Source organism: Prunus persica, chromosome G2, assembly GCF_000346465.2.
Source record: "Prunus persica cultivar Lovell chromosome G2, Prunus_persica_NCBIv2, whole genome shotgun sequence".
NCBI lineage: Eukaryota > Viridiplantae > Streptophyta > Magnoliopsida > Rosales > Rosaceae > Prunus > Prunus persica.
In genome coordinates this window covers 7,411,866-7,436,257 of record NC_034010.1, presented here as the reverse complement: position 1 = coordinate 7,436,257, position 24,392 = coordinate 7,411,866, and the positions used below count along the sequence as shown (strand labels likewise).

General features: G+C 40.1%; 1 protein-coding gene and 1 long non-coding RNA gene across 5 annotated transcripts; both read left to right on the top strand.

The window, feature by feature from the left end:
- Positions 9,599-15,171, top strand: LOC109947112. Its single transcript, XR_002270096.1, has 6 exons — positions 9,599-9,886; positions 10,055-10,252; positions 10,653-10,764; positions 11,707-13,274; positions 14,435-14,497; positions 14,606-15,171. It is a non-coding gene; the product is annotated as an uncharacterized LOC109947112 (long non-coding RNA).
- On the top strand, positions 15,249-22,425 carry LOC109947069. Of its 4 annotated transcripts, XM_020556464.1 has the most exons (12): positions 15,249-15,591; positions 15,715-15,770; positions 16,482-16,852; positions 17,939-18,714; positions 18,790-18,939; positions 19,026-19,236; positions 19,332-20,380; positions 20,544-20,627; positions 20,735-20,830; positions 20,951-21,399; positions 21,482-21,624; positions 22,050-22,425. In XM_020556464.1, the coding sequence occupies exons 4-7, from the start codon at positions 17,950-17,952 to the stop codon at positions 19,346-19,348; spliced, it is 1,143 nt and encodes a 380-aa protein (XP_020412053.1). In that variant the 5' UTR covers positions 15,249-15,591; positions 15,715-15,770; positions 16,482-16,852; positions 17,939-17,949; the 3' UTR covers positions 19,349-20,380; positions 20,544-20,627; positions 20,735-20,830; positions 20,951-21,399; positions 21,482-21,624; positions 22,050-22,425. The 4 variants fall into 4 exon arrangements, with proteins under 4 accessions (XP_020412053.1, XP_020412052.1, XP_020412050.1 ...); XM_020556463.1 differs by having other exon boundaries at positions 18,790-18,921; positions 19,026-20,380; XM_020556461.1 differs by having other exon boundaries at positions 19,026-20,380.

The following is a 24,392-nucleotide window of genomic DNA, read 5'->3' as shown; positions in this document are numbered from 1 at the left end:
TCAGACAATTTCAACCAGGCGACCTTGTCCTAAGAAAGGCCTTCATCACTGCACAAAGACAAGGATCTAAAAAGATGAAACCCAATTGGGAAGGCCCTTACATAATCAGCCGGTCCGGGGGCAGAGGAAGCTATACGCTTGAAACCATGGAAGGGAAGGAGATTCCGCGACAATGGAACGCCTACCATCTCCAAAGATACTACTTGCTCAGTCCCCAGCAAACGACTGAGTACTGCACATTTCTGAAGAAGAAAAGCAACTACTGCAAATTCCAGAATGTGCCACAACAAAAGACAGTTGCCCATAAGGAGCGTCCTTCGGGAGACGCAGGGCAACAACTAGAAGCGTCCTTCGGGAGACGCAGCCCGCAAAGAAGCGTCCTAAGGGAGACGCAGGGTGCGCCAGGAATTTCCTAAGGGAGGTATCAAGGTTCCTATCCGTTTCCTAAGAGAGGCAGGATAGCCAAACAGTTGCCCATAAAAAGCGTCCTAAGGGAGACGCAAGGCGACGACCAAAAGCGTCCTTCGGGAGACGCAGCCCGCAAAGAAGCGTCCTAAGGGAGACGTAGGGTGCGCCAGGAATTTCCTAAAGGAGGTATCCAGGTTCCTATCCGTTCCCTAAGGGGGGCAGGATAGTCAAAAAGTTGTCCATAAAAAGCGTCCTTCGGGAGACGCAGGGCAACGACCAAAAGTGTCCTTCGGGAGACGCAGCCTGCAAAACAGCGTCCTAAGGAAGACGCAGGGTGCGCCAGGAGTTTCTTAAAAGGGGGTCACCATGCTCTCTGCGGGAAATATCCAGGTTCCTATCCGTTTCCTAAGGGAGGCAGGATAGTCAAAAAGTTGTCCATAAAAAGCGTCCTTCGGGAGACGCAGGGCGACGACTAAAAGCGTCCTTCGGGAGACGCAGCCCACAAAGCAGCATCGTAAAGGGGTTGCAGGGTGCGCTAGGAATTTCCTAAGGGAGGTATCCAGGTTCCTATCCGTTTCCTAAGGGGGGCAGGATAGTCAGACAGTTGTCCATAAGCAGCGTCCTAAGGGAGACGCAGGGCAACGACCAGAAGCGTCTTAAAGCGTTTTCTGGAAAAATGCAGAATACGCCCAGAGTCCCTCAAGGGGGACCCTGACTTTTGCCGAAATCCCAAGGGAAATACACAGCAGGACACTAACCGGTTACTCAAGCAGTTCACAAGACAATGTGCAAATTGAAGTTGAAAAAATAAAGACTGAAATTTCCATAGTAAAGTGACCAACCGGCCAAGTTCAAACAAAAAGAAGATGGTCAAAACAAGACCAATTATTCTAAACAAAAAGCAGACTACAAAAGTTGAAAAGAAATAAAGAAGTCTTCTTCTACTCCGAAGCGCCAGCAGGAGACCCCTGATCTGCAGCCTCTTCAGTGTCCACCTGATCAACCACGATCTCAGCAGCTCCACATGCATGATCCATGACGTCTGCCGCCGCCTCATCAGCTGCATCATCCTCTGCTCCATCTTTTTCAGCTACTGCCTCTTCAGCCACCTGCTCTTCAGCCCCTTCGGTGTTCGCAGCATTAGCCTCCTCACCTCGCACAGGGGGCAAGTCAGGATAGAGCATCTTGATGTCTTCATCTCCAATGGCATAGAAGGGATCATATCCAATTGTGCAGTCCAAGTAGCCCAACTTGTACGCATCCATGACAGCTTCCGACTTGGATTCTTCAGCAGACTTATGATAGGCGTGAAATCTAGCCAAAAGCTTGTCATAACTATGAGAGATGTCGGCGTTCTTGCGCTCAAGGCGGAAATAAGCATATTTTCGACTTGCCAAGTCAACAGCAGAAGAGCTGAGCTCGGAATCTTTCTCAGTAAGGGAACTCTTCAGCTCAGATATCATCGCCCGTAAATCAGACGTCTTCTTCTCATAACGAGTCTGCTCAGCAGAAAGCTTGCTAGCCAGCTCAGCATTGTTCTTCTCCAACTCACTAAGCTAAGCAGAAGAAGGGGCAATAGCAGGCGACGAGTTCCGGATGGTTTTCGCAGCAAAAACCACTCCTTTTTGAAGCAGATGAAATGTCGCTTCTCTTTGTTTTTCCAAGGAAAGACTTGAAAAAGTACCGAGATCACCAGCCTGACGGACTTGATCAACCAGCTCAGCACAAGCGGATGGACTTGATAGAAAGTGCGTCTTGAGCAGATCAGACACGCCCGCATCCCCTGTAGGGCTAGGCTTGTCCACCTTTGGATCAGCCGCTGATGTCGCAGAAGAACTTTTTCCCCGAGCAGATGACTCTCTTGCTTTCTTAGCCTCTGCCAACCTTACTTCCAAAGGAACTGACGACGATGAATCAACTCCACGCTTGACTGCTTGTGACTCAACAGTTGGATCATGATGGTTGGATGGATGAGCAGACCTCGCACATCGACCTCCACTCTTCGGCTGGTGCAAACGACCCGAACGTCGGAGAGGAAAATCAGCATCTCTTGGCTTCTCAACAGGTGACCTGGACCGTGCACGAACTACGTCGCGGAGCAGATCACTATCTCCAAACTCATCAGCAAGAGGCTTAAGGGGAACATCCCTAATGTTGCGCATACCACCAATCTTCTTGCTATCTGCACCAACAAGATGTTTGACTCTGGCAGATGACGCGGGAATAGCTTCTACTTGGGTTTTCTCAGCAGAAAGGAACCTTGGCTTCTTCCTCAACAGAGACACATTCCTCGCCCGCAAAGAAGTAGCTGGAGTTCTCGAATACTTGACATCGGCCTTCCTTTTTGGTGGGGGTTCAGCAAAGCACTCATCCTGTTCAGCAGATAGATCATCAGGGTCCGGACCATTCTGCTTCCATCTCTCGACATCCTCGGCAGGGGGCAGACCACCATCTTCCTCCCGATACTCGCTCAACAGCTAGCGCCACTCACGAAACTTTTGGGGAATGTTCAAAGCACGGCGGACCTTAGCCATGTCAGGCCCAAGCTCCAATTGCTTGCTGATGTCACTCACTACAAGCAGAAGACAGAAGTTAGTCAGCCACACTTGAAGAAACTCAAATAAAAAGAAAACAGATCATAAATCACAAAAAGACACACCATAGCAATAAGTGATAGGAACAAGGGGGCCGTCGCCAACGTCTCCCTCCCAGCGTCTGCTAACTTTCAACAAGTCGTCATGCCAAGCGTGATCTCCTTGACTAAGACCGTCGAACAGCCTGGACCTGTAGACGCGAACCTGGGCATACTGCTCGAAGTGCCTCACTTCAAAAAAATGAAAGAACTCTCGCACCGTCAACTCCAGTGTAAAGAAACGGCTTAGATTCTTGAAGCACGTGATCGCCCGGTAAACATTGGGAGTACTCTGGCTTGGAGCACACCCCATGGCGCAGAACACCTCCTTGAAGAGCTTCGACAGCGGGAATTTGAAGCCCAGTGAAAAATAAAAAGGACGGAAGGTAATGATCCTAGCACCAGGATCATCCGCATCCTCGAAAGAATCGTTATCAGCCCGAGACCTCAATAGCTTGACCTGCACGTCATCTGGAATGGCAGAAGCGAAAGCAGCCCGCCATTTTCGGAACTGAGCGTCGGTCGTGACTCGGTGCAAGTTGGCCACGAACTTCTTGCTAGGCACTACGGAACCTCCCCACAAATACAAAGGCACCTGAGAGCTTGGAGCCTTGCTACCGTCTCTGGAAGACATGGTTGGTCAATGAACAACTACAAGAAGAGAAGAAAATTCTACAAGTTAGAATCCCAGAAAACAAAAAAACAAAAAAACAAAAAAAAATAAGGATGCCCAGCTTGAGCAGCCCGTCAATTCCTCCAGCCCAGCACGCAGGCGGCCCAGTCCTCCAGCTCCTGCATGCAAGGCCCGCCTGCTTGGCGCAGGCCCAAGTCGCGCAGCCCGCCTTTTCCTCGCCCATCTCGCCAGCACGCCTTCGGCCCAAGCCCTAGCTCGACAGCCCAGCGCGAGCAGCCTGCTCGCCCAGCGGAAGCCCTTCGCGCGCAAGGCCCAGCGCCTTTTCTGCCTCAGCTCCGAAGCCCAGCATGCGCCTCCTTCTGACTTGGGCTTGGCTCCTCCACGCCCTTGCTTCCGGCCCAGCACGCATATGCTCCAGCCCAGGCCATGTAGCTCCAAGACCAGCATGCACATCATGCTCCATCTGATCCCAGCATCAATTCCCCAGCTATTTGGCAGCTATTGCTCACAAATTGCAACTCATGCTGGACCATCTCCTTGCTGCCAAAAAATTAAAAAAATATATATATACATACATATATATTTTTACAGGCTCGACTTACTTGGGATGCACGGCAACTCCTCTCCTCAACAAGCAGTACAAATTCTCCAAAATCTTTCTCAAGCCATAAGGTAGAGAAGTTAAGTTTGTGATATGAGAAAGAGTGAAGAGAAGCCCTGTATTTATACAGGTTGGACAACCCGGGTCAAGAAGGAATCACAAACTCATTCCTACTGGGAATCCAACTCCAACAACAGTCAGAAGCCTACACCAATTGGAAATCCAATCTGCGAAGGAGTCCAACTCACATAATAAAGCCCAGACACAGTTGGAGAGCCCGACAAAAATAATTTCATCTCCTACATGCCACACAAGCGCCATGCAGAAGCTGGGGGCATTTGTGGGAGCATATATTTTCGTCTCCAATCAAGGCACGCCACGTGGAAAAGAAGATTCTCTCTTTAATTAATTAATTAAATCAGTTTATCTGGCTAATTAATTAATTGGGATAAATATCTTAATTAATATGATATTATCTTTATTTAAAGAGATAATATCGTTAATTAAGATATTATCACAATAAAGAGAAGATAATATCATTTAAATCAGATATTATCTTCTTAAGAGATAATGTCTATTTAATTCAGATATTATCAGGCCCAACTCGATTCCTACGAAACCCTAGCCCCGAGGCTCCTATAAATAGACGACCTCATTCATCATTCAAAGTACATCTAAACCTACTCCTTATACCCGAGAAAAATACCCGAAGCTCTCTCTCCCTCTCCACTCTCCATATTTCCTCCTCACGGCTCCGGCCACCCGGTTTACACCCTACATAAAACTCCGTACCCTTTGCTTAGCTATTGTTTTCCTACAAACACTCGAACTAACTTAGGCATCGGAAGGCCTTTGGCCAACACCCCCCGGGTGTGGTCTATTTACTCCAGTCTTTTTTACAGGAATCAAGGAAGAGAGAGAAGGAAGATCGAAGGTTGAAGGATCTAGAAGTGAATATTCTCCCGTGAGATTATTTGCACAAACAGTTATGGTTAGGGTCTGTCTGATAATCATTTCAATTTTAGTTTTTAGTATTCATTTTTTGTGTTAGAGTATAGAGGAGAAAGAGGGAGAACGGAAGTGAGAATGAGAGTGAAGATGAAAATGAGAGGGGAGGATGGAAGGGAGGAGTAACAAAAGTGAAATCCATTTGAAATTGTTTTCACTTTTGTTACTCATTCCTCTCATCCTCCCCTCTCATTATCTCTCTCTCTCATTTTTCCCCTATACTCTAGTACAAAAAATGAAAACTAAAAACTAAAATTGAAATGGTTATCAAACGGGCCCTTAGATCATCTCCAACCATAAAGGGGCTAACTCAATATTCACCCTTCAAAATACAACTACTCATGTATTACCTAACTCAAACAATTTTTTCCTCCAACATTGCAGACTCAAAATTTGAGTCCCTAGCTTTATTACGTTGTTTAAGAATTAGTTTAACTCTATTTTTTTGGTTAATTTTTCTTGAGTTGATTTTTGTTTATAATTCGTGATTTATTTTTCTTAATATATTAACCTTAAAAAAACTCAATTTGTAGAAACATAATTTTATTTCACTTTAAACTTGATTTTGATGGATTATTTATTAATGTGGGTATTTATAGAATTTGGAATGAATTTTGAAGTTTAATTTCACTTAGGAGGGTGTATTCACTTATAACTTTTAAAAACTTTTTGTAAGTGAGTGACTTTCATAGAATTGACATATTCTTAATGACTTTTACATACTTTATAAAGTTAGTGATATACTTTCATATACTTTTATCATAGAGTTTTACATACTTTTATCTACTTTTTTTTTTAAAATATTTATTTTGTGAATAGTATGTATCTTTTAATTTTGGCCATTAAAGTTAATTTTGAGTCATTGGATATATTTTTCTCTATTAAAATCAATCTTGGACAATCTGGGCAGTTAGATTAAGGTTACATTTGAAAGAAAAAAAATTACAAAACATAGTTTAAATGTAGCCGTTGGATCACAACATCTAACATTAGTTAAACACAACATGCGGCCAGCATTTAAAGGAAGTGCAGACATCTCATGGATGCGGGACCCACTTCTTTTGCACTAGCACGTGGGGTGGACACTTGGAGCTCATTAGGCTTCACAAAAGTTTCCACCTGGATTGGTTCTTGGTCCTATATTCCACCCAGAAAAGCAGTCTTGCCAAATTACCACCCCTTCCTACATATGGGTTAGAGAAAATTTTTAGAGCTATAATCCTAAAATTTGGGTTTAGCCCTCATGTTTACAGATGGCCTTAGGGAATTATAAGAACACTGCAGCCATATGGCACAATGTTGTATATGTTTTTATTATTGAATTGTTTGTTTGTTTAACTATTGGTTGGTATTCTCATTGGCGTGAGTCATAATTTTGTGAATTTGGTCTTAGGACAAAATGGACAGACACTTTTCTCTCATATTTTTGTAGATATTGTCTGAAGACGTAATGGGCAGAAACATGACTCCATGATTCCAAAAATTATTTCTTTCCCTTTTCTACAGATATCTTTTATACAGTCCTGATCTCTTGGACCACAGGAGTCCAAGAGATTGTGGTCACTCACCATTGGATATTAATCTAATGGTTTAAAAAAGTTTATTAAAAGGAGTTCAAAATTGAGTGAACCGTTAAATTTACATCCAACGGTGAGTGACCACAAATCTCTTGGACTCCTGTGGTCCAAGAGATCGGGACTGATCTTTTATAATAGGAATATTTACCTTCCTTGTCATTGTACTATAAATACCTCCTTTTGGACAATGGAATATATAACAAAGAATTCAATCCCAAATTTTCTTTCACCTTGGTATCAGAGCAGGTTTTAGCCTGTCTCTAGAAAGAAAAAAAGAAAACACAAACAACCCACAAACCCTAGCAGCCATCTGTTCCCATTGGTCGTCAACCCAAACCCCAGCCGCCGCCATCCGTTCCCGTTGGCAGCGTACCCAAAACCAAACAAAACACAACCCTTCACAACTTTACCTAGATCACCATGACAATAGGATCCATTGAACAAAACTCTTCTGGTGGGGCACCTACTATCACCTTGACGGTCACTGTTCATAGTGACTCTTCCGCCGCATCATTCAGTATCAAGTTGAACGGGGCCAATTATAAAACTTGGTCTTGGATGATGATGCTCCACGTTGCCGAACAAGGGAAGTGTGATTACTTGACTGGAAAAACTGTTCAAGTGAATAAGAGCGATCCCAGGTATGAAAAATGGTGTATCGTGGATTCCATTGTCAGAGGTTGGTTTGTGAAAACCATGGAACTTTTTCTCGATATGCCTGTTGTTAAAAACTATAGTTTTCCTTTTCTGTAAAGCCAAATACAAAATATTTATATTATAAATAATATATAAACAAATTGGAAAGCTTTTAAGGTGCAATGAAACTAAAGAAAAACAAATTGATAGGTAAGTAAAAGCAAAATAAATTATAAGTAAAAAGACGAGCTTGGTACGGTGAAGCACGTCAAATATGTTGTCCTACAACCTTTGCAGCCTCCCTACGTGCAGGTACTGACGGTCTACAAGACTCCAATATGACCCTTAATATACAAGCTCAAGATCTGCTATGAGCACGTTCATAGATGGATATGTCTCCAAGTCACATAACTATGGCCCAAAAATACTAATAGAAAGTAGAGAATATAGATGAAGGTAGGAAAAGAGAGAATTAAATTTTGTTGTGTTGTCTTCTCTTCAAATGTGAAGGAGGAGTGAACTTTTATAGGCATCCAAAATTATATAATATTCACCACATTAAAACCAGCCAAAATCAAAATCATGTAGTGTCAAGTTGGGGAGGCTTTAGTTAAAACCAGCCAAAAGGTTTGGTTCAAAGCGTTAAGGGAAAAAAGAAGAAGAAAAGAAACACATGTTGTTTTTTAGACAACAAGGGAACATTTAATATCCTTAATTTTTTTTTAAAAAGATAGGGATCAATTGAAAATTAGGTACAAGTTCAAGGAACAAATCGCCAGTTTAGCCTAGAGAAAAATAAAATGCAGTAATAAAAAACAAAATCGAGTCAAAATACGATAACCAACAATGTATATTACCATTTTTTTAATCAAACCCTTAGAGCATCTCCAACAGCCTCTTCAACCTCAGTCATTAAAACTGCAACCACTTTCTCTCTCTTCAAAACTGGTAAGTTGACTCTAACTCTTCAAACGTTTAATTTTACTTTGGAAAAACAAAACCTACCTTGAAAATGTTAAAAACATGCATTTTTTATTTTCGTATAATAAATACATAGACATTTTTCACATGTTTTCATATTTTTTATTCTTTTCCATGATATTACATTAATTGAATTGAAGAGTCTATTGAAGCAAAAATTATTCAAATAGCAAATAAGACTTTTCAAATTGCCACTTAGATCAACAAACTTCATTTTGACGAATTTTATTTGCTTACATGCTCTTTATACAATATACAAATTGTAATAATTGACTTCAAAATGAATAACATTATTAGGATTTCTTTCAATTCCAGTTTTATTTTTCTCCAACTTGCCCCACTTTTCATGTAACTTCTATCCCCCTTCTGACATGACACTCACATAAAGTGTGAACAATTTGTTCTGTGAAACTTTATGCTTCCACAAATCTCCCTCCAAAATCTGGACATCAGGATTGTTCTTGAAATTAGGGGTGACAATTTCGGGCACGACCCGTTACACGACTCGAAACCCACACGATTAAAATTTGGGTCATTTTCAGGTCAACTTGCCATGACCCATTTAATAAATTGGTGAGTTTTGGGGTCAACCTGCAAACCTGCTAAAATACCTATGTAACTCATTTAACTAAATGGGTAATGGCGAGTCAATTGCTAAAATACCTATTAACCCGCTAAAATACCTATGTAACCTACCAACCCGCTAAAATACCAGTGTAACCCGCCAACCCGCTAAAATACTCATGTAACCTGCTAACCCACTAACCTATTTATTTGTTTATTCTTCATTGTTCTAATTTTTTATAATGTCTTTTAGTTGATACCACCTAACGGGTCAACCCGACACGACCCGAAATCCGCACAAGAACTTAACAAGTCAACTCGTGTATGACACATTTATTAAACGCATTGAATTTGAATTAAACATTCATGACACGTATATAATCTTAACACGACACGACCCATTACCAGCACTACTTGAAATCTTAGGACACTCATTCACCTGAAAAGGGAAGAAATCCTAGGGCAATGTTTCCCAATCGTCAGATTAACCTAACCGCTAGAGATACACAACTGTACAGATTTTTCTTTTTATTTTTATTAAAAACCGCAATGATTAACTGTACATTGCTGGCAGCAGTGGTGGAGCATAGAAAGTGCTCCCACCAAATCCAATAAACCACCTCTCTCTCTCTCTCTCTCTCTCTCTCTCTGTATATCAATTTACCTATCTGGGATTTATTTATTTATTCTATCTGCAGAAAGAGCTCTCCATCTTCTTATTCTTCTCCTTAAGCATTTTCCCATTTTCCCAAAGCAACCAGAGGTTAGACAGAGTCTGACAAATTAAAAGAGGTGCTCAGTGCTCTGAGTCAGTTGAAAATTAAATACCCAGAAAAAAGAGATAGGTAAAAACCATTAATCTGGATATTACTTTGTAAAAGCTTTCTTCTTCTTCTAGCTTTTCTTTTATTTTTCTGTTTTGGTGACATAACCGAAGGCCAGAGCTGCTTCATCTTCATTTGTTGGCATTTGCCTTGTTCTTTTTTTAGTGATGCCGTTTTCACTGTGAATAGTTTAGTGATGCCGCCAAAAAATTCTTGAATGGCTGATGCCTGATAGGGCAATGAAGCCTTTTGGCATTTCCGAAGGTCAGACAAAGGCAGCGGTCAAAGAACTTCTGAAAGTCTATGCAAACAGCTGGGAGTTTATTATTGATGAAAATTAGACTTTTGCTGGACTTTGTTCTGGACCAGAAGCCAGAGGGGGAAAAGGTTTGTTTTTACCTTCTTTTTTCTTCTTCTTCATGTTTTAATAAGATTTTGCTTTTTAATTTTTTATTAATTATTTTAGTGTTTTGTTTATTCAATGCTTTTCACGTATTTTTCATCTATTATATATGTCATAGAAGAGAAATATTGGAATATCTATTTAAATAATTTTTTTTTTAAATTTTGTTATACTACTGGGCATCCTTATTTGCCCTTTAAAATGGAAAAAAATCTATGTTCAAAAGTATCCATGATCTATCTACCTCATATCAGCTGAGTTTGGGTTGAAGACAGAACCATGCTAAAATCATGCCTTTTCTCTACTTGCGTGTTCCTGCATTATCTTTGTTATCATGCTTGATTGTTTTCTATGGACTTTGATTCTTCTTTGTTACCATGCTAGAAACTACTTGGAGATGTCACTGAAAAAAGTAAATGAACTCAGCTTGAAAGTGATAGAGGGCTTCATTACCAATGCTGCTTCCAAATTGTTTGAGCAAGAAATACGTGAAGTGGTGAGTTTATGGATTAGGAATGGGTGTTCCTGATGAATCCAGTTATGGTTAAAAGTTTTGAGTCTGAAAACATGAATCTAAAACAGATTTATATTTGTTTTCTGTATTTGGTTTGTTTTCCTAATTGGGTATTTCGGCTTCTAGTATGGGTTTCTCTGGTTCTCATAATTTTTGGTTATTTCGTTTGCTCTCTCCTAGCCCTGTATGCTAGTAAAAATTATTCCTTAGTGCTGCAATTTTTTATGAATTGCATGATTTTCCAAAGAGGAGTCATATCCTATAAAAAGGGAAAAAAAGAGAGGAATAAAAGTTTGTTGAGATGTGTGTGTGTGTGTGTGTGTGTGCCTGCGCATATGTACATAGAGAGAGAGAGAGAGAGAGAGAGAGAGAGAGAGAGAGAGAGAGAGAGAGAGAGAGAGAGAGACAGAGAGAGAGAGAGGTGCATGTTTTTTATCCCCTGCACGAGTTTGTCATTGTTCTTTGTTTTCATTGGTTATTTAAGTAACAAATAAGTAACTGCATTCAACCCAAAATTACTTTTGCGATATCTATGTCATATTTATATCTTGCTTTATGTGTGTGCTCATGCCAATGGTTATGCAAATTCAGCCTGTCACCCCAGCCTACCCCTTGTTGGTTGCTTGACTGTCAAAGCTTGCTTAGTGTTAGATTCCCTTTGTACTGAAACAGGGAGCTAAATGTATGGTTCTTTCTGAAGCCTATGTATGTATTTATATGGCGAAGCTTATATTGAGTGATGAACTAATGATTTATTCATAGGAGAATCAGGAATGAGTTTAGTTAATTTGAATAAGATTCCCCTGAAACGTGTCCAGAGGCCTGCTATATTTAATTTGGTTTTTCTTCTTTCTCCTTTTATCTTGTGTAGAAGATAATTAAAATGGGTATGACAACATTCATCTCGCTCCTTCTTTCTGGCAGGTAGAAATGAGAAAGAATGACATGCTTTGCTGCCATGGCCCCCCAAGAGAAGAATTTTCAATATCAAGATGGATGAGTGATATTCTTTCCTGTTCCTAAATTTATAATATGTTTGGTTCAAATTATGGTTTACCAACTTGGTGTAGAGTCGGTTGACTGTAGTTGTGTAGATGTAGCTAGTAATATCAGCTAGAATTTGTGAACCATCATGATTAAACTATTGTTCAATTGCATAGGTTATAGAATTTGTATGGTTTTTTCTAATTAGCTGACCCAAATTATGATCTAGTAATGTACGGTTTTGCAGTACAATATCAAATATTACTGTGTGGTGTGGTTGGAATTGAGCACATTGAGAGGCAGTTCTTGGTCAGTATGTAACTCCTCTGTAAGTAAGGCCAGATATCCCTTACAGATTTGGTCTCCTGGGCAATTTTTCTTTTTTCTCTTTGTCCTGACTACTAGAAGACGATCATGTTCATAACGCAAACAAATAGGTCAAGAGGCTAACTTGTCCCCTTTCTTCCATTCCTTGCTTCTAAGTCTCTCATCATCCTCCTGAAATTAGAGCTAGTTGGCATACAACGCTGTATAGACTTCAAAAGGCTGCCTCAAATATCTTCCCTCACACCATTCTATTGTTGCTGAGTAGTGGAACACCATGAAACTGCACCCAAAAGACTCCTTGAGTAAGATCTATATGATGTACATCACACCTGGTCTAGAACGTACATCACAACCAGGTCTTACTTTGGCCAATAGCACCAACGCATCCCAAAACGTCCACGGCTCCAAAAACGCACCAAAAACTGCTGTTCACCAATTTCCTTCATTTACATGGCATCCCCTCCTTTCCATAGTTCTGAAAACATTGCAAGAAACCCTTCATGATGGACCACCTTCTGTAAGTTGTGACTGTTTCTATTTTGTGTGTGCATGTTCTGGAAGTCATATAAGAAACACTATTTGTTCCAATTTCTATTCATGCTAGAGTTACTTTTCTCATGTTGTCAATTACTTCTTGTCTATCTTTTGCTCAAGAAATGGTTTTCATTTTCTGTTTAGGTCAAGCTATGAATTTATCCTGTAGTATGGTGTATTGAGAAAAATGAATGAAAAAACAACTTGCTGCCTCCCTTTCTTTCCTTTTAATCTTTGTTTCAGGGATAGGAAGTCAAATTTTGTTTGGTAATGAGAACTAACCCATTACTTTGGATAATTGCGAAGTGTAATATTGTTTGCTGATAATTGCAAAGTGTAATATTGTTTGCTGATAATTGCAAGTAGGAATAGGATAGAAAGGGGATGATCCTGGAATTTCTGCCTGCTGAAATCAGTATAGATTTCTAGAGATGAAGCTGACGTATACTTTCAGCCGAAATCATACTAGCACACTATTGTTTGCGACTCGTGCTCTAATTCGGATTTTTTATTTTATATTTTATTTGGTTTCAATTTTTTATTCTTTTACTTTGTATGTCAAGGCCCATGTTCTTCACTGCCAAAGTCAACATATGGTACCAAACTCGGTCAGCTTCATTATGTGGCTGAGAGTGCCAGAGCCAAAGGTACATATAACCTCTGTTGCACCGATACGTTGGTTTTTTGGGGTATGCGCATATCGAATACGGTGCCGATACGATACGATGCCGTGCCGATATGGCACCAATACATATTCGATACGCATGGAGTATCATAGACTTTTATGACATGTTGACATATTCGATATGCATGGAGTATCATAGACTTTTATGACATGTTCACTTTTCGATACGTGGTCGATACGGTCTGGATACGATTGTGATATGGCACCGATACGTCAGGGGTAAAAATGAAAATATTTGGAAAATTTGGGGGTGAGTTTGAAAGTTAATTAATATTTGGGGTTAAAATGTAAAATTAAAACATTGAATTTCAAAGACTGCCTATGTTGAGAGAGGCTAGGTCTTGGGTATCATTCAGACGCTAACCAAACAGGAGGAAGAAGGAAGAGAATGAGAGTCACAGATGTAGATGAAGTCATGGTTTTTGCTCTGTGGTTCTGGCTACGGCTCAGAGAGATAGACAGAGAGTGAAGGAGAGGGAGAGTTTGTGAGAACCTGTGAGACCGTTTGGGGCTCTTTGGTTTTATCGGATAGGAGAGCTGGGCTTTGAGCTTCTCGTCTACACAAGAGGACAGGTCCAATCTTGGCTGTTGACTGAGGGTAGGAATTAGGAAATGCTCTGCCATCCATTAAAATAGTATTAATGGGTTTTGGGTAATGATATGTTTGGGTGACAAAAAGCTGTACAGCCTAAAAAAATATAAAGAATCAGAAATGAAATATCAATTTTGAATGAAGCTGTGCAGCCTAATGATATATGGATGAAAATATCAATTTTCAATTTTTTAATTTATATATATTTTTAAATATATTATTTTAATCATCGTATCAGTGCCATATCCGTATTCTACTTTTTTGAGATTTGCCGTATCAGCATATCGTATCGTATTGCCTTATCCGTATCCGTGCAACCTAGCATATAACTAACACACCTGTTTTTCTTTATTGCAAAAAATTCTATACGATGTAAGTAAAAGTTGTGTGTATTTCTCTCCTCCTCTATTTCATGGTTTATCAAATGTAGTTTTCCTTCCTCTATATTTAGAAAATTAATAATTTTTGATCTTCTTTTTTGTGCTGAAATTTCAATTGATCTGTTTGTTGATTGTTGCCTTTTTCTGCAGTGTTCTGGGTTTAATATGGAATATTGGAGATTTTAAAACATTTCATTTATTCATCAACTTGAGGTAACCATAGAGCTGTAAAATGGATCTAATGAAATTCAATTTGCAAAGTATGTCCTTGAGCATGCTCCATGTTTTAAGCAAATGACAGTTTTTCATTCACCTCAGCAGTCTACTGCTATAAGGAAGATAAAGAAAAACATGATGGCTTCCAGTGCCAAAGTTGTATTTCTGAAGGATCAGAAAAGAGGAACATGAAAGTGAAGGAGGACAAAGGGTGGTCATATACAAGATAAAGGGCAGGGGAGGCCAAAGAGGAGATCTTTGTTTATGAACCCAACTTAATTAGCCATTTGGATTTCTCCGACTTGCCTGCCAGCATTTGGATTTGTTTCCTTCTAATTCCTTTAGAAAATCTATGATGGTGCATCTTCTACTGACTTAATCACAGGCATGACAATTCCAATGCTTAGAATATCTTTAATAACATTTTTCAGTACTTAAACACCTACAGAATTGATTTTGCAGTTTAAATGCACGTTCCTCATTCATTAGTGGTTTCGGTTATGGTTATGCATTTCCTGCATTACTGGTTTTGTTTATGTCTTATGTTGCTCTTATGCTGTTGTGCTTGGTGATGTTCTAATTGGATGCTTTTGGTTACCACTCTTGCCTCTCGCTGTATCTCAAACCCAATGTCCTAATCATCGATCTTCTCCCCACACACACACACACACACACACATATATCCTACATATGCATGTAAGAGAAGTCTCATAAATTTTATTTTAATGTTGCAGTTCTGTGCTTATCTTTCGTTGTAAGAAGTTGGGTTGTATCTTTTAATTACAGTTTCTTTAACTAGTTTTGGATCTTTCATTGTCCTATTAGTTTCTATCTACATACTCTTGCTCATGGTTTCTTTAACTAAGTTTGGATAGTATTTTGTTTTGTTTTGCATTACCTTGCCATTTTTTTTTTCGCAACTCAAAATGAGACCAATTAAAGATGGGAAAACAGAGCTCCTTGAAAATGAATGGCTGATTGAGATGCGAGTGAATCGATAAGCTTTGATCTCAAAGACCTTGCTACTGCTGCTAAAAAGCTTGTGAACCATGTTATCTATCTTGGCAGCTGAATCTTGGACTTTGTTGGAGGTATACTGTTGCACAATGTTAGTTTAAGACGACTTATTATAGATTATTGGACAATGTTGGGGTTTAATTTCAGAATTTCGATTGCCTCTTTTGATTTCTGTTTTGTTTAATTAATTTCGGCAGGCCCGGCGAAGTATCGATTTCAGCTGAGATTGGACAAAGATTGGCTTGCTATGAAGGTTAGTAATCAACGGGGCTGTGTATCATTCATGATATTTAGTGGTTGTGAAATATATATATACACTTATATTAGCTGTGTTTATAAGTTCATAGTTTTGCTAAATGAGGTTGAGGATTAAAAGTTATTTGTCTTAATATAGTTGATTACCACATGTTTATATATATTTCCTATGGCATCTGATTTTTCATCTGATTTGATTATCTATTAGATTATTTCTTGGGGGGTTTTAAAGAACACACAAATGGACCTGCAGTTTTTAAGCTATCCATGGTCCATCTTGATTCCTTCGTTTCCTCATTGTATAAAAGGAAATATAAATGAAAAAAATCTATGTTCAGAAGTATCCATGATCTATCTACCTCGTAACAGCTGAGGTTGGGTTGAAGACAGAACCATGCTAAAATCATGCCTTTCTCTACTTGTGTGTTCCTGCATTATCTTTGTTTTGTTTTCTGTGGACTTGGATTCTTCTTTGTTACCATGCTAGAAACTACTTGGAGATGTCACTGAAAAAAGTAAGGGAAATATGCTGATATAATCAGTTTTCACAAGTGGTGTTCTGAAATGATAAGGTTACAAATTGTGTTCTGATATAATCACTTGTGAACGTGAAATGACCAAACTGCCCTCCATATAAAAGCACATGTATTGGGGAGTTATTGGCCTTTGATTGCCGACCTAACGCTTCTGGCTTCTCTCCCTTTCTCAGCTCTCTGTCACGGTTCTCTTCCTCTCTCGGCAGTTTCTGTGTCCATCGACCACCACCACTCTATTTCTCCCGCTGTCACGAAAACCTAAGCAGCACTCTGTCGTTCTCTCTCTGCAGGCAATGTTAGGGTTTGGTGAGGGGGTTCTTGACGGTGTCTCAGTTCCCTCTAGTTTCGAGTCTTGAATCGACGTCGGTCTCTTCTCCTCTGCTCCTTCAAGGCCTAAAAAAACCCTAAATTTTGGTTTCGGTTATGACTTTGTTCACAAACGTCCTCCTCCTTCTCAATCCTGTGACAGACAAAAGTCGCGATTTGCTGTAGGTGTTGCTGGGATTTCGAATTGGGTTCTGTGCAGAGAAGGAGTGATTCTAAGGTGGGTTTTGTATTTGTTATTGACTAGTTTGCGTTTTTGTATGGTTATCATTTGAGAAGGAAAATTTCACTAACCTGTGACTGAATTTGTGAAGTTTAGTAATTAGAGAGATTGCAATAATAATGTAATTTAACTGTGAATTAGATCATGCTGGGATCAAACTTGTATTGGTGTATTGAGTTTGCTCTATGGACGATGAAGTGCCTCAAATTGCTATTTGTCATCTAGGATTGGTTCGTTTGTGATGCTTGTTTTGACTTCCATTTTATGAGTCATATTTAGTGTGGGAAAATATTCTGGTGGCAATGGCTATTCCATTATAACACACTATTACCTCAGTAGGCCCTGAATTAGCTGTTGAGTAATAATGCAGAAGTAAAATTGTTGGTATCATTGGTGTTTCAGCACGTAGTAGCATATTTTGCACCCTTCTAGTGTTAATGGTTAATTATGTGATTTTGAAATACTAAAGTTAGTTGGCGTGGAAATTTTCTCTTCCCTGTGGTATAAAACCTGCTAAATTGTGTTGTTATTCCTTGCTTGCAGCTTGTGATATATGTCTGAAAATGGTATTTTATGGGGCTTCAGTATCTGTTTAGAAATTGCATGTTCATCCATCTAGGTTTAGCAGTTGCAGTTGCAGTAACATTTTGACGTGTCTAGTTTGCACACAGAGTCCATAACTGTGAATACTGATGTTCCATGTGTGGTACTGTATTGCATATGACTAGACATGTATATAACTATGGTCATGAGTAGATTGTAGTAGGCATTGATGCATTTGGAGTAATTATTGTAGCCATTTCGCCCAAACCCTGTATGAAGTGGATCCGTGGTTGATGAAATTGTTTTCAGACTTGGGTGGTATTTGGTTTTTGGATGGAATGGGATGTACATTTGGTAGAAGGGAATGTAGATAAGAGGAGAGTGTGGAGAGAGTTGGAGAGTAGAAAAGAGGCTTACAAACATTTATGGTTTTGTCATATGTATATACATATATCAAAATGGGTTGAAAGTATTAGTTTGAGTAATGTACGTATGAAATATGGGTAACCAATGATCCATATGTATGATGTTGTTGTGCAGGGAACTTGAGAATGGCTTGTAAAGCAAAGCTTATGATTCCTGAGGATGAGAAGTACGAAGGAAAGCCATTTGCCCTTTCACACACAAGGACCGCCATTACAACAATAAAGGTGAAGTTCAATACGCAGCAGTTACAGAGGTTCGAGGGAAGTTGTTTTGGTCATCTATTACTGATAGAGGACCTCAAGTGGAATTCACAAATTGTCCACGGCCTGTTGATGAGGAAGGCTGATCCTAAGACAATTACACAGGTGAACGGGATAAAATTCATTGTGGGTAACAAGTTGATACAATTCACAGCCCAACAATTTTGCCTCATCACGGGGCTAAGGTTCGAAAAGCTCCCTTTCATTCCGAAGGCGACAAATGAAAATTGCTCGTTGAAGCGAAAATACTTCAGCAGCAATAAACCTGCCACCCTTTTGGACCTACACACCGTCTTCATCGAGTGCACAGATGATGAGGATGCGTTAAAGCTTGGAATGGTCTATTTTGCCATTTTTGTTCTATTGGGTAGTGAAAAGCATATGCTTATTGACATACGCTATTTGAAGTTGGCTGAAGACCTAGAGGAGTTTGACAAGTATCCATGGGGCGCAGTGTCATATGCAATGACAAATGCTTCACTGTTGAGGGCAGTTTGTGCTGAATACCAACGAGTGAAAGTGCCCCAAAAAAGAAAAATGCCCAAACAAAGTGGAAAGAGAGCGCAGACAAGAATGCGAAGTGGTAGACCAAGAGAGTACATCATAAGGGGGTTTGGCTTCGCTCTTCAGGTGAACACATATCCAGCAATTAACTATTTTATGTAAATACATTTACAGATATTGATGTTTCATTGTTGTGAACAGATTTGGGCTTTTGAAGTGTTCCCAGCATTGGAAGCATTGCATTTCACGGTCCATGAAGACAATAGTCACATCCCTCGAATATTACATTGGAGGAGCAACACGGTGGCCCGTTTTCGGGAGGTTATGAGTCAGGTTTTTGAAAACTTTGAGGTTAGATCTGTTTGTATTAGTCATGTTATGATTAGAAAAAAGTACAAAGTTCACTGATTTTTTTTTTTTATGTGTTTCAATTGGAGGTTGATGTGCAACTTCTCCGGCCAACAGATATTGAGAAGCAACAACCTTACTGGAGTTCGGGTGATGATGACAATGAAGAAGAAATTGTTGAATTATTTGGGGATAAGGCCGAAGAAAAAACCGGCACTTTTAGTGAAGAAAAAGACGCGGATGTTGAGGAAACAGCTACCCTTCCCTCCTCTTCTAAGATGAGCATGACCTCTTTCCAATGTTGTGAAAATATTGCGAATACGATAGGAATGAAGTGGAAATAGTTTCCTGGTTTTTTGTAAGCTTTCTAACTGTTGCAGTATAACTGTATGCAGGGCAAAGGGTCTGTTAATGACGTTCGCAGTTTGAAGCATCAATTACGAAGCACTAAGGATCAGTTGGAAAATCTACGTAGTTCAAATCGGGGGCTTAGGAACAGAGTTCGTGACTTGGAAGCTATTGTACAGAAGAACTGTTTCAAGCATGAGAACAAGTGTGACAGAAATAAAAACGCTATTCGGGATTTGACCCTAAAAATTGCTTCAGTCGAACATTATTTTAAGTTGGAGATGGAGGAGTTAAAAAACAATTATGGTGGAGAAGGGCATGAGGAAATCTGTACTGCTCAGATGAATGAAGGAGGGCAGAATGAAATGTCACCCTTCAATGAACCTACTAGTCCGACTACAGCAGCACCTAAAATGGACACTCAAGTTCCAGCTGATGGAGTAGAAGCCTTCCCAGGCATGCATACAGAACGGGGTGAAATGGAAGCAGCAGTCTGTGGTGATGGAGTGGAAGGCTTTCCAGCCATGCATATAGAAGGGGCTGCAAGGGAAGCGGAAGTCCCTGCTGATGGAGTGGAACCCTTCCCAGCCATGGAAGTCGTAGACACTGAAATTGAAACTTCAGTTCGTGAGAGGCAAGTGGACCAACAACCTCACAAGGTTCCTACCTCTGAAGATGTGAAGCTTCCTAGTGTTGAAGATGCCCTCCTTCCTACTCCGGAAGATGGGAATGGGTATAGAGTTATTTGTAAAACAATGTTACATTTGTTAGAGGATTGGAAGAAGACAGAAATTGAGGGGGTGGGATGCAAGGTCAGGCCTCCCATGAAATGTAACATAAGTCTGGTTGGTGATGAAGGGGACAACGAGGCTACTGCCACGGTTCGAAAACGAGATGCTGAAGGCAAAGGGTGCAGACTTAAGCGGGCTGCGACACCATTGTTGAGTCCATTCACCGATCCCTTCAGGAAAAAGATGAAGGTTACTGATTTGCATGCACAGACACCTCAGCCCCGTTTTGATCCGACAAAACCCGTGGCCATGGACGATGTGAAGGCTATCATACAAGTTTGCAGGGCTTGGAAAACTGACATCAGGTTAGGATTTGTATCTTGGCAAAACCAATATACTTGTTTTTTGATGTATGCAAACAATTTATACGCAGCTATACTATACATGTGTGTGTCATTGTCATATTATACAAGGTGTTCCACTTGTCTATTATATTTCAATTTACCTTTGCAAGTGTTGTTTTTGTAGTGCGGAGCTGGAGCTCGAACCATTTGAAGTTGGGGCATATTTTTTTACAAACTGATAGATGAAACTGCATGGATGAGCTCGAGGGTAACAATTTGAACCCGGCTTTATTTCGATCAATCTCTTATGTGATGACATTTTCTATGTGTCATTTGTTGTCATCTTGACACCGTTGTTGTGTTCTGAAATAGCAGCACCTTGACATGGCCATGTTTCTAATACGCAAAAGACAACTCTCTCATCCTCAACTATTTGGAAGGGAGTGGACAACCGCCGAGTTTTGTCTGCAGGTATGATTGTATCCATATTATGTGTCACTGCAGTTCTTGCATTGGTAGGAGTAATGTAGATCTCTCTTTTTGGTGCTTTGGTTTGGGTTTATGTAATGTGTCTTTCACACTTGGTTGCAGCAATTTTTACAGCCGTTTGCAATGCCAAGTGCCAAACGAGTCACGAGGAAACAATATGCTTCAAGGACCGTTGACCCTCCGCCTAACTACCTCAAAAATGTACACCACTTTGTCAATGGGTCATGGCAACATGGGTATGCGCAAGCATGGACGAAAGTGCGCAAGGTCTATCTCCCGTATAATGTTCGACAGTCCCATTGGGTGGCAGTAGAAGTCGACTTTGTGCGACATACTGTCACTGTCTATGACTCGTATTCTGATTTTACCTCCAACAGTATGCTTGTCCGATTCATGGAGCCTATTACCCATACGCTTGCAAAGGTGCTGCATGAAATGAGGTTTTATGAGAAATCGGAGGTTGAAGCGGTGAAGAGAAAGGGGACTGACATGTCAAACTTTAACCCATTCACAATTTGCAGAATTTCCGATGTTCCTCAACAAAGTGATGGGTAAGCTGTGTTCTTTTAAAGCACTATAATCGGATGTTATCAATACGTGCACTTCTAACTTGTCTACTGCTCGGGTGGACAGTACTTCATGTGGCATTATGACAGTCAAATATATTGAGTACCTTAGTGCCGGCATTCCTTTACATACCATTGACCCATCGAAGTTTGGCTACTACCGATTGAAGCTTGCAATCGAGGCTTTCAGGGGGGAGGCCTATGTATGAGGTAAAAGTCCTAATCTGACCTCATTGCTGCTTTATTGTTAACTATTGCCTTTGGAATTGCGTTGTTATTTACTTCATTGTAGTTACGTCGTACGTACTCACCTGTGACGTCAGTGTTCATTTAAGATAACTTACATTATGTTCGGAACTTGTCCAACTGTGATGAATAAAAATGGCTACTTTTGTGCATCAAAGTTTAGGGTATTGGGGATTTGAACACTATAGATGGTAATGTCAATGTTTCGCAACTGGCATCTGATTTACATATGTCATATGTTCTAAATTCCGACTGTGTCTAATCCAAAACTTGTTTCATGTCTTTATGAAAGGTTCAAACAATTACTTCTTCAAATTGAACATGTCTTATGACATCTCATTTTCCCTTTATATGAATGCTGAAGTGGCACATATGTCCTCCTTCTGCAGGTGGTCCTTCGAGCTTCATACCCATATTGACATCTCAGATTCTGTACACGTATGTGAAAGAAGTTGCAGGCTGTTTTGTCGTATTGTGAATATTGAAACTGAATATGAGTTTTTGCATAACATGGCACAATTTTTGACATTTTGCTCACCACGCGATAAAGTGGGGTGATTTTGTAGTTTGTTGCAGGGTGTTCATTTATGTAACAGAATTCAACTGTACTTGTCTTCCATGGTAGAAGGGCTGTATTCACTTTCCTTTGTTACAACTAATTGTTGACATTCTGTGCTTAACAGAGATTGTAAATCCATCATTTGGCACAAGTTGCAGCGAAATGCAATTTTTTGGGGCCACCCACATTGTAGCCTTTTTCCATTATTTTATCGCCACTATAGCGAAATATTCGACTCTCATTTGGCAATATATTAGGGTGTTCATTTTCGTGACAGTTGAAAGTATATATTGGGTGGCTATGTCATGGACCTGTAAACATGAGACGACAGTGCATTGTCCACTGTTTAGTTTAGTTTAGTTAGGTTGAATACTTTGTTTTGTATATGCATTTTTTAAATCTGATCCGCACGGAAATGTCGGGGTTGGTTAGCACAAACATTTTCATTAACGCTCGGCTGGGCCAATTAGAAGCTCAAATTTGACGTCATTGAGTTCTAGTTTTGGGAGGTCCCTCACCATCAAATATTTAGTTCTTTCTCATGTTTTACGTGGAATAAATGGTCTGACGATTGAGGCTGCATAAGAGTTGATACCAAAATACCTGAGCCTGGGGTTATTGGCTATGCCTTTTGTGTTTGCCTTTTCAACCCAATATGAAATAGAAAACGACCATGTCTGCCATCACTGATTTATAATAAATCAAACCTGTTCCATTACATCCATAACCTAACCAACTTTAACCTGCCAACTGTAGATGACCAGGAGTCCTATTACATTTGGAAAACAACAAATAAATGACCATTCCAACCAAGAAAACAGAGACCCAAAACCATGGGTTTTTCATCTTCCCTTTTCCAGCGTTTTGTTCTTCTTCCAAGCGGTTTATTTTCCTAAGCAAGCCTGGAATGATGTGCTTCGATCTGTCACACATCTCTGGGTTAGCCCATTCCCAAATGTCAGCTCAAACTTACACAAAAATAAACTTACCCTTGCACATACTTGAAACCTCCTTCCAGGATGAGCAACCGTCCACGATGTATGCGTTTTGACAACGTTCCCACAGTAGCACAGCCGTGAACACACTGAACTTGCGGCTTCCATTTCCCAGCGAGATCTTGAAGTCGCCTCTTGACCGGGCAACCGAGACGTCACTGACTCACCCTCACCGGTACGGAGGCTCCTCCTACTCATCTTCTTGTTTTGGAAGGTATGAATTGTTGTTCACGTTGTGCGATATTTAGGGTGCTGAAGAGGGTCATCCCAAATTCAAAGGGTTACACTTGCATGTGCACAATGTTTCAGTTACATGGTGTGAGTGCACAAACATGAAACCTGGACTTAATGGGGTGTTTTACCATTGCCTACAGTAAGTATATATTGGGCCTAATGTTATTCATAGCCTTGGTTTATGACAGATACGGCATGGTATACACTTGCATATACAGTAGATGCCATTCTTCGTTGTCTGTATATTGGTGTATGATTGACGTATTGATAGGACAGTGGCACTATATTGGTATCGTATTGCACCTTTATTGTATCGATATTGATTTGTATTGGTTTTATAATGCCCGATATTGGTGTTATATTGGCATTCCAATGTAACCTCTGCATGATTTGCAATTGGTACAACTATTATAAATGTTTTTATACTGTCTTACGTATTGGTTTTTCACTGTCATTTAACAAGTCTACAAATCTGAACTATGCGGAAGGTAATTACGTTATATCGAATATGAAATGAATGCAGCCAAATTACATCAACTGCAGTTATCAAACCTCATGCATACAACACAAAAGAAAGGCACCTGAAACGTACATATAATACGAAGGCCACCTCAACCTGGCAGCATACAAAATAAAATAACAAGCCAGGTGAAACTTACTGAAGACAAAATTTACAAAGAGGTGACCTCAAACTTACATAATACAATCTTAACAAAGACGGCACCTGCAGCTTACATTATACATATGTACGAACGAGGCCCCCTCAAACTTACAGAAAACAAACGAAATAAATAAAAAGGGCACCTCATACGTATATATTACAAAAAGAGGGCACGTCAAAAATTCCACTGTACTGGGTTTGTCCCCAATAGTAGCCATGGTAATATTACAAGGCAAACCCTCTGGCTGTGGCCGAATTTCGAGTTGCATACCCGTCAAATGCG